Here is a 14,885-nt window from a genome sequence, read left to right as displayed (position 1 = left end):
GAAAAGAGTGAGGGGATATGGGTGAAGGGGTGAAATGAACTTTTGAAAGACGTTTTTGAATGTGCCGTGCCAAAACATCCATGCAAGGAAACAGCCTCGTTTTGGGAGTGCACGCAAACTGAAGTTGTGTCGCTCACACAGGCTGGTGTTTGAGACCTCGCGCTGCCGTGTTATTCTAACCCTGCCGGTCTCAGTGCGTGGACTGTGCTGTGCTGTGTTGAGTTATGGGTGTCTACCGTGTACACGTGTGTGTTTTGGTGTAAACAGGAGCTTAATTCTTCATTTCCTGCTCATATCCTGGTCCTGCCACAGCCTGGCTTTGTGTATGTGCTGTATTATTTACATTCTGTGTTTTTGCTTTTCTTGTCACGAGCAACACAGGTGCCTTTAAAATACATCTTTCAAACAGTATTTTGTCATAGATATGTCACATGTAGTGCCATACAGTATGTTTCTGTGTGACTGAACTTCAATGGAAGTTGTAAAAAAACATGAGAGGAGGTAAATAACTCTGTAAATAACTCTGATGTTTTTGTGACAGAAGAAGCCAACAACTTTAGTGCCAGCGTAGACGCAGAGGAGAAAGAGGCAGAAGCCACTGCTGAGGAAGAGGAAGGACGGAAAGATGTGGAAATAGAGGAGGAAGTGACAGCAGAAAGGGAAGAGGAAGAAGTTGAGGAACAGGCAGAGGAACCAGAGAAGGAGAGAGAGGAGGCAGAGGAGGACAGTGGCATCCTGAGCGACAAGGAACGGCAGAATGAGGAAGTAAATGAAAAGGACAACTGCTCAGCCTCCAGCATCTCCTCCGCCAGCAGCACTCTGGAAAGAGAGGAGAGGGGCAGCAATGAGAGCGGTGGGTTTTAAAAGGAAAAAGTGGAAATTAATAAATTTTTATGATTTAGATTTGGTTTCAAGAACCTGCATTTATGATTCATTTCACTCTAATGAAACTAGAAAGTCACTGAGCTGCAGTGTGCGTTTTGTTCCTTTCCGTCTTTAACCACATCGCCCTCTTTCCAGGCTTTAAGGAGGCAGAGGTGAATGAGAACTGCAACAAACTCCTCAACAGCAAACTCTTTATGCTCGACATGCTGTACTCCCAGAACAAGAAGCCCAGCGATGAGGAGGAAGAGGAAGATGTGGACAAGGAGAAGGGGGAAGGGGAGGACAAAGAGGCTCAGCAGGATGCAAACAGGCAACCTGGGGAAGACCAAGAGAAGAACAGCAGGGACGAGAAGTCGGACCATCGCGGCAGCATCCGACCGATCGCCGAGCGGTTCGGAGACTTGATCAAGGACATCAGCACGACTCACGCTCATTTGGACAGCCCAGCCAACGAGCCCCCTCCTCCCCCGCCCAAAAAGGAATCGGACACGATCTGGGACCAGCTGCTGGCCAGCCCTCGAGAGCTGCGCATCGGGGACATCAACTTCACCGACCTGACAGAGGAAGACGACAAGGACATCCTCGATGCCGTTTTGATGGGGGGCTGCGGCGAGCTCCCGCCCCTGCCTCCGCCTCCGCCCTGCATCCCCCGCTTCCCTCCACCCCCACCCATGTTGGGCAGTTGCCCTCCGCCACCACCCTTATTTGGCAGCATGAGGCCTCCACCTCCTCCTTCATTTAACGCCCTAATTCCAGTGCCTCCTCCCCCAGAGCCGCCTCTCTTTAACAAAAAGAAGAAGACGATCAGACTCTTCTGGAGTGAGGTGAGAAAAAAAACACTCACGTTATAATTTTAATTATGAATGCAGAAAAGTACCAACAGATACAGTGTAATAAAATACCACCTGGAAAGCATCTGATTGGCTTCATTTTACAGCGTGACAGCTGCCTAAAACACACTGTCAGTGCAGCAAAAGCATAGGATAGGAAAACACACAATGGAACAATCAGTCATGGATTGGACTCCCCAGAGCTCAGACCTCAACATTATCGAGGCAGCGTGGAATCATCCTGACAGAGAACAGGATAAAAGACAGTCAATATCCAAAGAAGAGCTTTGAAAGCCCTTTAAGAAGCCCGGAGAACTATTCCTGAAGCCTGAAAGGAAAATACAGGAAAGTTTACCTAAAAGTGTTCAGGCAGAATAAAGGTGGTCGTACTGAATACGGACTTTGAAGCTTGTTATAATTGTACTTACTCTTGTTTTTACCTTTTTATACTATATTTCCAAGTGTGTTTGCTGACGTTGAAACAAATTGCTGTGCATGTTTCCCTATTTCTATATATTTGCTAGCAAAATATATAGAAATGAGGGGTGGGTGAAGACTTTTGCACGGCATTATAGTATGCTATAATTCGCACATCATTTAAATCCCTTATTCAACCGACAATAACACATCAAATACAGGCAACAGGACGTTGTTATTACATTTTGAAAAATATATTCCTACTGTGTTACACATTGTGAGCATTCAGGACCTGAGGTGTCCAGTCCTAGAGTATGTGTTAGTTTGTCTGGAAGTCTTTCGAGTGTTTTCTATTTCTTGCACGGTAGATTTATAACTTGGATCCGTCTGTGCAACAGTGAAGTATAATCACTTTCAGTGGTGATTTTTAATACTGCTCGAGGGCCTAAACAATATAAGCATTTAAGATTTATTCGACTATGTCCGTATTCTCTATTGCCGAAGATGCTATGGGCCAAAATACCAAGTTGATTTTTTTTTTTTTAACTGCATGTTTCCATTAGCCAGTTAAGATGAAACAGTCACCAGAAACAATGACTCACTCAACATGTTCCTTTGGCCGCTGGTATTTGTGGTTCGTTGAGTTCAGAGTCTCTCATTTACCTCTTTTATTGTAGGAAGTGGGAGTCTGACACATGTCTCCATCTGATGCACTCATGCTTGTTTTGTTTGTGATCAGGTGCGTCCGACAGACTGTCAGTACAGGGACTACAAGAGGAGTGGAGAGTCATTCTGGTCCAAACTGGAACCGGTGAAGTTGGACACAGCCAAACTGGAACACCTGTTTGAGACAAAGTCAAAGGAAATACCAGTTACAAAGGTATGTAACTGTACGATACTGACTCCAAAAACTAGTTCTAGCAGCATCTAAGAGAAGTGCCGCGAGATTATCCATTTAATAACAATAAATAGAACTAGTTCAAAATTTGCTTTTTATATAAATTATCAAATCTTTGTCAAGCAGTTAAAAGTTTTTGTCCATTATTTTTTTACTTTGAAGGCAGATTTTTCACAGGTTAAACAAGGTCATGTGTGTCTTGATCCTGATCAAACGGTGCAGTCGGTTGTAATTCTCACAAAGCCTCAAAATAAGAAAAATATGATCTGCAAAGAAGGGAAGATAAAGCCAGGCCTCTCGCACTTTGATCCACTGCTACCACCCCCCCCCCCCCCCCCCCCCCAATATATTTTTGAGCTGAATGAGTTAGTAGTAGGTCACTTCAGTTCAGCTACTGGACTACAAATAATGTGACGGCATGATGGTGGTCTGTAGTTATCAAAGCAGCAGTGGACCACCGGTGCACTGAAGCCATCTGAGGTCAGAAGAAGCTTCATTCATGTTGCTCTCATAATGTGCATTCTTAACCTTCCTATTAAAATAACATGGTTAGAATATTTAAAATCAAATAAAGTTTCCCTTCTACAGCCGGTGTACTTTTGTGACACGTATTTCTTTTGTCTCCAAGCTTAAAGGTACAGTCAGTCGTTTGTTTTTTATTTATTTAATAGAAAAAAAAAAATGTTGTACACATAAATTTACATTGAGTAGCGTGTAAGTACGTCTTCCAACAAACTGATGTATTCTCATGAGCTTAATCAATACATGAAAAATACACAGGACTAGACACTGGTTTGTGAAGTCCCACCATCATGTATGTGGCTATACAGCAGACACATATGTAGTACAACAAAGTTAGAGTAAAAAGGGAACTCAGGCATTTGCGTCCTGTGGAGGCAAATTTTAATTCATGTCTGCACGTTCCGACTCTGAATATGAAGGATCATACCATTTTTTTATCATCTGAGAGGGGTCCTGTTCATCAAAGAAGGAAAAATGGAGTGAAAAAAACAAAACACAACCACTATCTGAAAAAAATCTCTTGAATTGATTTCAGCGCTCTAACACAGCGGTACCCAACCCCCGGGCCTCGGACCGGTACCGGTCCGTGAGTCATTTGGTACCGGGCCGCGAGAGTTGAGGCTCAGGTGTGAAAAGTATGGTTTTCAGGGTTTTTATCGGTTTTCAGCGTTATTTTGTTATCATTTTGATCGTTCACTCGGTTTTCCTTGGTCTTTTCACGTGTGTTATGAATACATCTTCTTTTTTTCGGTACCGGTATTAGTTTTATTTTGTTGTATTTATCCGCGACACCTTAAAGGCCGGTCCGTGAAAATATTGTTGGGCATAAACCAGTCCGTGGCGCAAAAAAGGTTGGAGACCGCTGCTCTAACACACAAAAACATGCTATGAACATGCTTATTTATTCCCAATATTGTTGCAATTGCATACCGCCAGCAGAGTAGACATGCAACCCCTCTGTCTCCAGGTAGCTTAAAACTATTGGAAGGAAACATCAAACATATAAACTGTATTTACACATTGCATAGTTACAAAAAGACACATGTTAATCCTCGTCTTGTTCTAATAAAAAAAGTCACAAGTTTCTGTTTGGATGGCAAAAAGGTCTTGTGGTCTTTGTACAAACTCACATTGTGTTGTACTTAAATTCCTACACAGTATATTAACTTTTCCTTCATTCTGGGAGTGCAGCTCCACGTTGTTGAAATTTCTAATCCTTACAAGCCCATAAACCAGACCACACTGAGAAACGAGACGCAGAAAATACAGGAGGGAGCAAAACAGAGACCCAGCAGTGACCCCCCTTCCCCCCCGTCTGTATTTTTATGCTCCAGAAAACAGCGGCCGATGGCAAACGCCAAGAGATCATCGTTTTGGATTCCAAAAGGAGCAACGCCATCAATATTGGTCTGACAGTCCTGCCTCCACCTCGCACCATCAAGACAGCCATCCTCAACTTTGACGAGTATGCTCTCAACAAGGAGGGCATAGAGGTGAGAGATTCAAACAATGGTAAAAAAGAAAGGGAGTGATAAACGGATCACATCTGCACTTTGCTGTCCTCTCTAATCCCACAATTTCATTTTTCCCCTCGCAGAAAATCCTGACGATGATCCCCACAGAGGAGGAGAAGCAGAAGATTCAGGAGGCTCAGCTGGCCAACCCTGATGTCCCGCTGGGCTCTGCAGAGCAGTTTCTCCTCACCCTGTCCTCCATCAGTGAGCTCTCTGCCAGACTCCAGCTCTGGGCCTTTAAAATGGACTACGAGGCAACGGAGAAGGTGAAACAACAAAAACCTTAAGAGTGTTAAGAAAAATGTACTTTCCATAAGGGGAGGGAACCAACACCATCACTACATCCACATTTGAAATGATACTTAGCAAGTAAAAGTGGTTTCCTTAAAGCAGAAACAGACCACAGAGGTTTGAGCAAATGTGCTCAGCATGTGTGCTTATTGTGTGTACTCTTTAAACCCGTATCACTAAGTATCAACATCCTTTTAGTACAAAGAACATCCGCAAAGCATCAACATAGTTACATCATGACAAAATATGCACGCTTATTAGCGGCACCTCGTCTTCTTCTGGCACGGCGTCGTGTTTTATTCGAGCGAAGAATGCATCCAGGAGGAGAAGTTCAAAGCCAAAGCCTGGAGTATGAGAAACATGCTGCCCCTCTGTTACCGCCCTGTAAATTTTACAGCATCCAGCGGGATGTTGTTGTCTTTAATCTCCATGTAAGGCACGATTCCCCCCACCGCATATTCGGCAGAGCCGTGCTCCCGGCTCCGCTTTGGAAGTGGAAGCTTTAATGGAGGGAAGCACAGCATGCAGGCACACAAACACATGCACTCAAGAGAACCGGCTGCACAGAAACAAGAGGTCGACTTAATCAGAAACATGTTTCGTGCTGAAGTTTGACTGAAGCAGCAACCTCTGTGGCAACCTCTCGCGACCTTAAACAAGAGCAGATGATTTTAGGTGGCAGACAACATGCACCTGTTCGCTGTTTATTTAATGGCAGACTAATGAAACACATGTCTTTGGGAGTCTTAATTAACTTGTATAACTGTGTGTGTGTGTGTGTGTGTGTGTGTGTGTGTGTGTGTGTGTGTGTGTGTGTGTGTGTGTGTGTGTTTTCCTACTAGGAAGTAGCAGAGCCACTGCAGGATCTGAAGGAGGGTATGGATCAGCTGGAGAAGAACAAAACTATCCGCTACGTCCTCTCTACGCTGCTCTCCATCGGAAACTTCCTCAACGGCACCAATGTGAGTCATGACTATTACATCAGATTACTGGGAGACAAGTCAGTAGAATCTGAGTTTGTTTCTCAAAATAAACACAACATTCCTGTTCCAGGCTAAAGGCTTCGAGCTGACCTATTTGGAGAAGGTTCCAGAAGTAAAGGACACGGTCCATAAGCAGTCACTGCTCCATCACGTTTGCTCTGTGGTGGTGGAAAACTTCCCTCAGAGCACCGACCTCTACTCAGAGATAGGAGCCATCACGCGCTCTGCAAAAGTATGCTGTGCATTCACTGCTAACCTATTCTGCATCTCTACACTGTAAAAGATCAAGACTTACATTTGCTTGAATTTTGTCAAAATAAGTCCAAAAACCTAAAAAGATAAAACATAATTTTTTTCCCCTGACTGAACTGAAGTTGGAAGCACCTCACGCCACAATCAAATTATCAACCCGCAGCCAATAATCATTTAAATTTCAGAGCAGAAGGGGAAAGGAACCTTACCTGTTAAACATGCAAACAAAAGCTGTTGAGGAAAAGTGTATCCCTGGTTAGTTGTTGGTTGAATGTGTGTGTGTGATCCCAGGGCCTTTTTGAAGGTTGAGACGTGGTTTTTGGTTTAAAATTGGTGTTGTTTAGGATGAATTATTAGACACACATTTAAAAAAATGTATGTGCAAGAGTAGTTGTCCTAAATATTTATAACAATTAAAAGTTTCACTTCTATCACCATGAAAGTTTTGAATGTGGTTGGATACTTTTAGGTGACCTTATAAATACCATGCATTTTGATTTATTAGTGCTTAAAATAAATTTATGTATGACCAGAGGATTTTGACCCACTGTAAATTAAATTAAATTAATTAAACTGTAGATTTGCAATGGCCAGATCAAGGCAAGAGCCAGTGGCATATAGAATAGTGTCATCAGCATGTAAATTCTACATTGCAGTTTTGAGTGGCTGAGATAAAGTTGCTTATATAGAGAGTGAATAAAAGAGGTCCAAGAATAGATCCCTGTGGAACACCTATATAAATGGTAAGTGGACTTTAAAATGGACCTGAAACCATTAGAGGGGCTGTTCATCCAGACAACTGAGAATCATTTTTGAAGTAAAATTCAATATAAGCCGAGGACATAAAGATGAACACACATATAGACATTCTTTAAATCTTTAGTATCATTTTACATAAATCTTGTAAATGGGCACTAACATCGGCATAACTTTGTGCTGAACATTGGGGAGGTCAAGATCTCTGTCTAAATAAATAAATAAATCTGCGTAAATTCCCAGATGATTAAACGTGCAACTATTTTGCTGGTAATAACTGAAATAAGTAAAGAAAATCAACAGCCTATTTATGCAAGATAATTCCTAATTTTATTGGGGGGTTATATTGGTTGGGTCTGATTATTGGAGGGGCCATAAACCCCAAATCTCCCTGGAAATTACGCCCCTGGGCACTAAGATATCCTGTGTTTGAGTAATTTGAATTGGATTGTATAAACGTTATTTTCAACAGGTGGATTTTGACCAGCTGCAGGAGAACTTGTGTCAAATGGAGCGGCGCTGCAAAGCCTCGTGGGACCACCTGAAGGTGATTGCCAAGCACGAGATGAAGCCCCAGCTGAAGCAGAAGATGTCCGACTTCCTCAAAGATTGCGCAGAGCGAATCATCATCCTTAAGATTGTTCACCGCAGGATCATCAACAGGTAGCTCGTCTCACAGTTTGAATCATGTATTATTGATGTTTACCACAAAAAAAAAACAAAAAACTAATTAGTCTACTAAAACCAACACTGTGCTGTGTGAATGAGGAAATCTGTGTAGTGCAACACATAAAACAGGAGGTAGGAAGAGTTGCCATCACCCTCATCTTCTTCCTTTCAGGTTCCACTCCTTCCTGCTGTTCCTTGGTCACCCGGCCTACAGTGTGAGAGAGATCAGCGTCCACAGGTTCAGTAAAATCCTCAGCGAGTTTGCGCTGGAGTACCGGACCACCCGAGAGCGTGTGCTGCAGCAGAAACAGAAACGAGCCGACCATCGCGAGCGCAACAAGACCCGAGGAAAGATGATCATGGACGTAAACACTGCTGTGAGTATTTCTCTCTCTCAAACACGCACACACACACACACACACACACACACACACACACACACACACACACACACACACACACACTTCCAACCCCTTTTTGTTCTTCAAACTGAAGTGCTGCTTTTTCATCTTTCTCGCTTCATTCTATTCTATCCGCAACTATTCTTTGACTTTCACTCTTTATTTCTCCCATAGTCTGATGATGAAGAGGAGCGTGAGGTATCAACTGTCTGTGTGTTTGTGTGCATGAATCCACTAACTGCATCTAAACGACTAAACGATACGTCAAAGGCACCAGGCACTGTACTGTTTGCAGTTGGATGTTTTTCTTGGTGCTTCCACTTTGCCGTGTTAAAGTTCAGAATACTCAGCTGCTAAATTCTGATCCTCTTTGATTCCGTCTCGCTCCAACAGTGTGGTCGGAGTAGCGCAGGGAGCAACAACAGCGCCCCCAGTGGGGGTCAGGAAATTGAGCAGCCTCAGGGTTTGGAGCATGCCGAGGATGCTGCAGAGCACGAGCACATGAAAGCGGTGCTGAGAACCAGCCTCAGTGGCAGTGACAAGGAGGGCAGCGGCGTGCCGGGACTGCGGACACGGACCAGGTCACGGCCTGGACGAGGAGGTGGGGAAGGGAGAAAGAAGATTTCTGGAGTTGGGTCACTCGAAAGGATTTCCCTACTAAAGATTTTCTCACCTGTTTATGCAGGACGCAGCATGCAGGCATGGACTCCGCCTGTGGAGGACCCTCAGATCTGTGGAGATGATGCTGCAGACGAAATCATGGAGCGCATAGTGAGGTCAGCCACTCAGGGTCCAGGAACCAGAACCCAGCCCAGAGAGAGGAGGAGATCCAGGGCCAACCGCAAGTCATGTACGAGCTCACCTCTGTCCCAACTGCACATGTCACGCTAATTTAAGTTCTGAATATATCAGGTTTTCAAACTGAAAGCATGACCATGAAAATGTATCTAATCTAAGAAGCTGACTGCACCGTGGATGATGAGTAACACCTCCAAGAAGACATTAGGAAACAAGCATAAGAAAAAATATGTGAAATATAGTTTGAGATTTTTCAAAAAAGAAAAAAAAAACACTTCAAAATCATGACACTGCTTTCATATAAATATAAAGCTAAATACAGCAATCAGAGTAGCTGAAAGCGAAGGGAAATTAAGCACCTTAAAGTCACTACAGGCAAAAACATAATTGTTTCTACATGAGGTAGAGTACAGTTTGTAGACTGTATATAAAAGATGGACTCTATACAGATCCTTAAATGACACACTGTGGTTATTAAAGTCCTGCTGCTGAAACCACAAGCATGGTGTTTTATCTGTCTTATCTTTCTAAAACCAAACATTACCTACCTGGTGCCTGGTGGGTCTAACATGAAACCGAGTTTTCACACACACACACACACGTATATAGTTATTTTTTGCTTCCCAAACATGTTTTATTTCATACTAGTAAATGTCTGCTTAGATGTATATTTTAGTATTTTATTTGTTGGAAATTTCAGAAAGTTGTTGCATATTTAATGAGAGTATATTTCATTCGCTCATTGGGATCAAGGAGTCTAACCCATGCTTGAGTCAAAGGCTCTCATAAACCCCCAGCTGCTCCACTCTGCATGCCAAATATACACGTTTCTCTCCAATGTCTCCATTAAATGTGCTCAGAGTAGAAGATATGTTTTCCACATACTCTGAGCCAGAAATCATTACTTCAGCAGCTTTTACATATAAGTTTTTACATACCAGACTTTCCAGCTCAGGTCCTGTGTGTTGGAACCTTTCAGATCCTGATTTTTTTTTCTAGCAGCACATTGATAGGAAATAAAGTCATAAAACGTAATATTCAGAATCCTCCGTGTGTAAACAGTTTATTTTTTCTATTAGTCAACAAAGTGAAATTTGGCTTTATCTCATACTTAGACATCTCTTTGCAAATACCGAGGTGGTAATTTAGATGGCTAGGAGCTCATCTGCATCTTTAAACATGCAATTTCAAAAAACCTATTCACGTCAAAAAATAGATTTCTAATGTAAGCACTCAACTGCATAAGTTTAATGGTTATTTATGGCCTCTTAATTACATGTTCACCATTAATTTCTCTGTTTAAAACCAAGTAAATATGACTGTTATTTGTTGATTGTTACCAAAGCCGAGATATGGATTGTAATAAACCCCATGCAGAGCAGATGTAAGTCTCAGCAGGTTAATTACAGTATATTATAAATCCTGGAGCATGCATTCAGTTAGTACGAAGTGCAGAACTGGAGAACATGAAAACATCACACGACTGCACGGTGACTCTCCGCGTCTTCTCTTCACAGTGAGGCGGACGCTGAAAAACGGCCTGACGCCAGAAGAAGCTCTCGCTTTAGGGCTAACTGATTCCCCAGAGCCACAGATGTGATCATCCACCTCTCGCCGTGAAAACTCAGCTTCAGATGTCTGTGTGAAATCTCTGTCAGCCTTTGTCCTTTTAGGTTTTTCCCAGCGGCTCTTTCTGCCTGATGTTTCTGAGTGAAGAGGCGGCATTACGACATTTTCACCTTCCAGAAGAAACAGTGGAGGTCATGAGGGAATGCTTCTCATAAGGACTGATTCTGTTCAGTTAGGCAAGGAAAAGGAAAATGTATTCAAGTGACGCTGCCTCTACACTGAATTATTTATTTATCTGAAAACGATTTGAATGCTGGGATGATTTTCGCTTGTGAGTGTCAGCAGCTGTGACGTCACCGTTTTTGGGGTTTGTGGTTTTTTTTTTCTTCATTTGTTTAAACTGTGAATTTTGGTTGTGAAGTTTGCCAGGCTGAGGATGAATTTGAATTTGTTCCCTGGAGAAAAAACAAAGATTATCAGTGAGAGCATCTACACATCTGAAAAATAATGAGCGTGGCTGTGCTTTTGTAGGGACGCGAAAGGTTATCAAGCTGATGAGTGCCTTTCACTTCAAAGGGGCGATGCTGTACCTCCGTTCTCTCTTCGTTAACGTATTCACGTCCTAAATTTCACTTCCTAAGGCATGGTTCTCATGAGTATTACTGTTGAAAATCTTCTCTGTTTTGTTTGTTTTTTGTTTTTTTTTTCAGTATTTATTTGCAAAGCTCTGACGTCTTGCACCTTAAATAACATTAAAGTGGACCCATTGTGCTCATTTCCCACTCCATATTTTTAGTTTTTTGGCTCCGCTAGTTTAAAAAGAATCTTCTTTAATCTTAACACAAGCCGTTTTAACTCCCCCCCCCCCCCCCCCCCCCCCCCCGCCCTTTAAGCCAACTCTTTTCTGATTGGCTTTCTCTTAAAAACAAAAGATTTGATCGTATTAGGGATATCTGCTCTCATCGATCATACAGTGCCATGAGTAGGAAAGAAAAAAGGCTCAGTTTTGAAGTGTGTGGCTCACGGGGTTACTGCATATATGCTGACACGCTTACTTGAAACTGCATACGCCAGTGTAACAGTGCATATTTGCCAGAAAACGAGGACGAGCATAATAAGTCCACTTTAATAGTCTCATGCTGAAATGAACGACTGAAAACACAAAAAATAGTTTTTATCTCAGAGGAACTGTTTGTAAAGTGTAAAAAGAAAAAAAATGGACTTTTTTTTAAAAAAACAAAACAAAAACATTTTAATAATCTATTTTGAGGAACATGCAGACAGTTCTGCATGATATGTGTAAATGCCCTTGTCAGCTGCCAGGTCCTAAATACTGTAAACTCTACAGTGTGCATGTTTAGTGCATTTCACATTGTGTATTATTTTTGTAATTGCTGTAGAAACGTGTATTATAGTCTGAGACAAAGGATCAATTGTGGCTTGTTTTTTCTTTTTGTGAATTGAAGAAATGTGTTGCTCCCTGCTAAGAGAGAGAGAGAGAAACAGAGGGAGGAGCATTATCTGGACGTTTGATTTGAGCTCTGTGGTCACACTCTGTCACGTACCAACTTGAACAGTCTAGACGCAAGAAACTGGGAAACACCACTGCATGAATGCCATGTAGTGAGCTGAACGTTCTTATAAACACTTTCACTTGAAATGCCGTGTATACACATTCTGCAATAAAATAAAAACCATAGAGTGCAAACTTGGATCTGCGTGTCATTCCTTCCCCCAGCGTTCACCTCTGTGATTGTGAGCCACGTGGTGTGGTTCTACTTGATAACCTTTGGAATAATCAGGTGCCGTAAAATGCGCTGCTGCTGCTGCTGCTCGCTTTACGGTGTTTGTCCAGTTTGTGCAGCTCTGCATTCATTCATGGTTTTGTTAATCAGTGCTCAGCGCTGCGTCTTTGGTCCCTGCGTCCATGGCAAAGTTAATGAGTCTGCTGTGGGGGGCTGGATCACCTCCCTGCTGGCGTGTTATGATCACTCTGGAGGAGAAGAAGCTGCAGGGTTACAAACGCAAACTGCTGTCCTTTGAGAAAGGAGAGCACAAATCTCAGGAAGTCTTGGAAGTCAACCCAAGAGGACAGGTAGGTGCACATAATGATCACAGCAAAGTGTACAACCATGACATAACAGCCTTTAAAAAAAAAAAGTATTATAGTTATTTTAACACATATCAACAGCGGTAGCGTCTGGATAGAAGACCAGTCTCTTACTGACAGAGATGAAGGCACAATGTGGGAGCAGCTAACACATAGACTGTATGTAAAAGATGTCTGTAGAGTCCCTGTTCAGGTGTGTCTGTAAGCTTGTTTTTCAAACTATGGGTACAACACACAAACAGGGGCATCTGCTAATTCGTCCTAAATAACGTGCTCGCAAAGGCACTAACAGCACAGATACAAGGTGCACTACACAATGATGAGCCTCAAAACCTGACGTCTTCTGCCAATTTTTTTCTGTCAGCTTCCCGCGTTCAAGCACGGAGACATCATCCTGAATGAGTCCTGTGCAACATGCTTATACCTCGAGGTAAACGGCAATATTTTAATTAATTACTTGAATTTATTGTATTTATAATTTGTTTAGCTTTTAGTACACTGCTTTGATTATTGTTTTCTCACTGTTGAAACAGAATCAGTTTAAGTCTCAGGGCATCAAGCTGATTCCTGACAGTGCTGATGACCAAGCCGCGATGTACCAACACATGATGGAGGGCCTTGCCCTCACTGATAAACTCAGTAAGTTACACTTGCACAAGTCTGAGCGCTGAGTTACAGAGGGGACAGAAGCCATGAAAACAGTCACACATTAATGTGCGTTCTGCTTCAGATTCAGTTATCTACTACGACTGCTCCGTCCCTGAAGAGGAGAGGCACGACTTTGCTGTAAAGAGAAACAAAGAGGCTCTGACTGCTGAACTCAAACTGTGGGAGGGTTACCTGGAGAATGTACGAACAATACGCACACACTTGTGTACACTTGCAGGCACTCACACACTGTGTTGACAGTACTGCGTCTTTCACTTCTCCATCTAGGTGGCTGCTGGCTCATACCTAGCAGGGGCCTTCTCCCTAGCCGATGTGATCGTCTTTCCAAGCATCGCTTGTGCATTTCGTTTCGGGTGGGTAGCTAAGCAGTTGATTTGTGTGAAGCTGCAGTCCAATCGCCTTTTTCCAGTAACATGATGTGTTTTCTCTTTAGGCTGTCTGTGGGGCGTTATCCTAAATTGGCCAAATATTACAGCCTGCTGAAGAACAGAGCCAGCATTAAAACCACGTGGCCCCCACACTGGGTGGCCAGTCCACAGGGTTATGACATCCTGAAGGACCTCTGAAACACAAAGAATCCTCCCTTTGTCATTTTAGAGAATTCCTGTAAGTCTGTGAAATAAAAACATTTAAACAGCTTGCTTACTGTACTCTTAATTTTTCACAAGATTTTTTTTTATTCTTAAAACTTGACCACAGCAGCAACAAATCACCTTATAGATAAAGCTTTGTTAGAGCACTTTGGTTTTGGGTCCTTCTCCCATGTAGTGAGTGGCAATATGACCTTTTTGTAGTGTGAGGAGAAAGTTTTCCATCATGTTGGGCGGCTTTCAGAGTCACCTCCTCCATTCACATGTAGGATCCTAGAAGGGTCATTTCTAGGATGACTTTGTTCTCTTTATATGCTCCAATTAAGATCAATTGTCAAAGAATATGGAATTTCATTTAACTATTATGCTGATGACTTAGTGATCTATCTCCCTCTCAAATAAATAAATGAATGCAGTGAATTTTGAACCTGAATGAGCATAAAACACAAGTGGTAGTATTCGGGCCTCCTGACCCTCACTCCTACTCGAAAGGTGAAAGCTTCATGTTTGATAAACAAATAAAAGCTGTTGTTAGAGCTAGTTTCTACAAACTGAGGTTCTGAGGCTCTGCTTTGGTTTTGGGTTGTTTTGACAGTCACCATATAAGACCATATTCCCCCTGCTTTGGCTTCTTTGTTGTGTTTGAGAAGTGATTTTAAAATCAGCATGTCTCTACCTTCCTGAGCTTTTAACTACACACTCTCCCAAAATATCACTGAGGTCGTCTGACC

General features: G+C 42.6%; 2 protein-coding genes across 9 annotated transcripts in view; both read left to right on the top strand.

The window, feature by feature from the left end:
* The window catches only part of fhod3a (formin homology 2 domain containing 3a), a 70,664-nt gene extending 58,171 nt beyond the window's left edge, over nt 1-12,493 (top strand). For 6 of the 8 annotated variants that reach the window (XM_026155561.1, XM_026155560.1, XM_026155557.1 and 3 more), the window contains 13 exons: nt 542-853; nt 1,021-1,709; nt 2,872-3,012; nt 4,887-5,045; nt 5,150-5,332; nt 6,200-6,319; nt 6,411-6,572; nt 7,821-8,011; nt 8,190-8,394; nt 8,593-8,616; nt 8,812-9,019; nt 9,104-9,268; nt 10,734-12,493. In XM_026155561.1, coding sequence (XP_026011346.1) covers nt 542-853; nt 1,021-1,709; nt 2,872-3,012; nt 4,887-5,045; nt 5,150-5,332; nt 6,200-6,319; nt 6,411-6,572; nt 7,821-8,011; nt 8,190-8,394; nt 8,593-8,616; nt 8,812-9,019; nt 9,104-9,268; nt 10,734-10,816 — 2,642 coding nt within the window. In that variant the 3' untranslated portion in view covers nt 10,817-12,493. The remainder of the gene's footprint in view (nt 1-541; nt 854-1,020; nt 1,710-2,871; nt 3,013-4,886; nt 5,046-5,149; nt 5,333-6,199; nt 6,320-6,410; nt 6,573-7,820; nt 8,012-8,189; nt 8,395-8,592; nt 8,617-8,811; nt 9,020-9,103; nt 9,269-10,733) is intronic. The other 2 variants (XM_026155558.1, XM_026155559.1) reach the window with 2 other exon arrangements.
* A 105-nt stretch (nt 12,494-12,598) lies between these two features.
* LOC113014538 (glutathione S-transferase A-like) lies at nt 12,599-14,201 on the top strand. The gene is made up of 6 exons (XM_026156138.1): nt 12,599-12,880; nt 13,260-13,325; nt 13,429-13,534; nt 13,626-13,744; nt 13,832-13,917; nt 13,998-14,201. The coding sequence occupies exons 1-6, from the start codon at nt 12,713-12,715 to the stop codon at nt 14,128-14,130; spliced, it is 678 nt and encodes a 225-aa protein (XP_026011923.1). The 5' UTR covers nt 12,599-12,712; the 3' UTR covers nt 14,131-14,201.
* Nucleotides 14,202-14,885: the final 684 nt, after the last annotated feature.

Source organism: Astatotilapia calliptera, chromosome 22 (genome assembly GCF_900246225.1).
Source record: "Astatotilapia calliptera chromosome 22, fAstCal1.2, whole genome shotgun sequence".
In the NCBI taxonomy this organism is placed as follows: domain Eukaryota; kingdom Metazoa; phylum Chordata; class Actinopteri; order Cichliformes; family Cichlidae; genus Astatotilapia; species Astatotilapia calliptera.
Note: the sequence above shows the minus strand (reverse complement) of the source record. Positions and strands in the feature narration are given on the sequence as shown.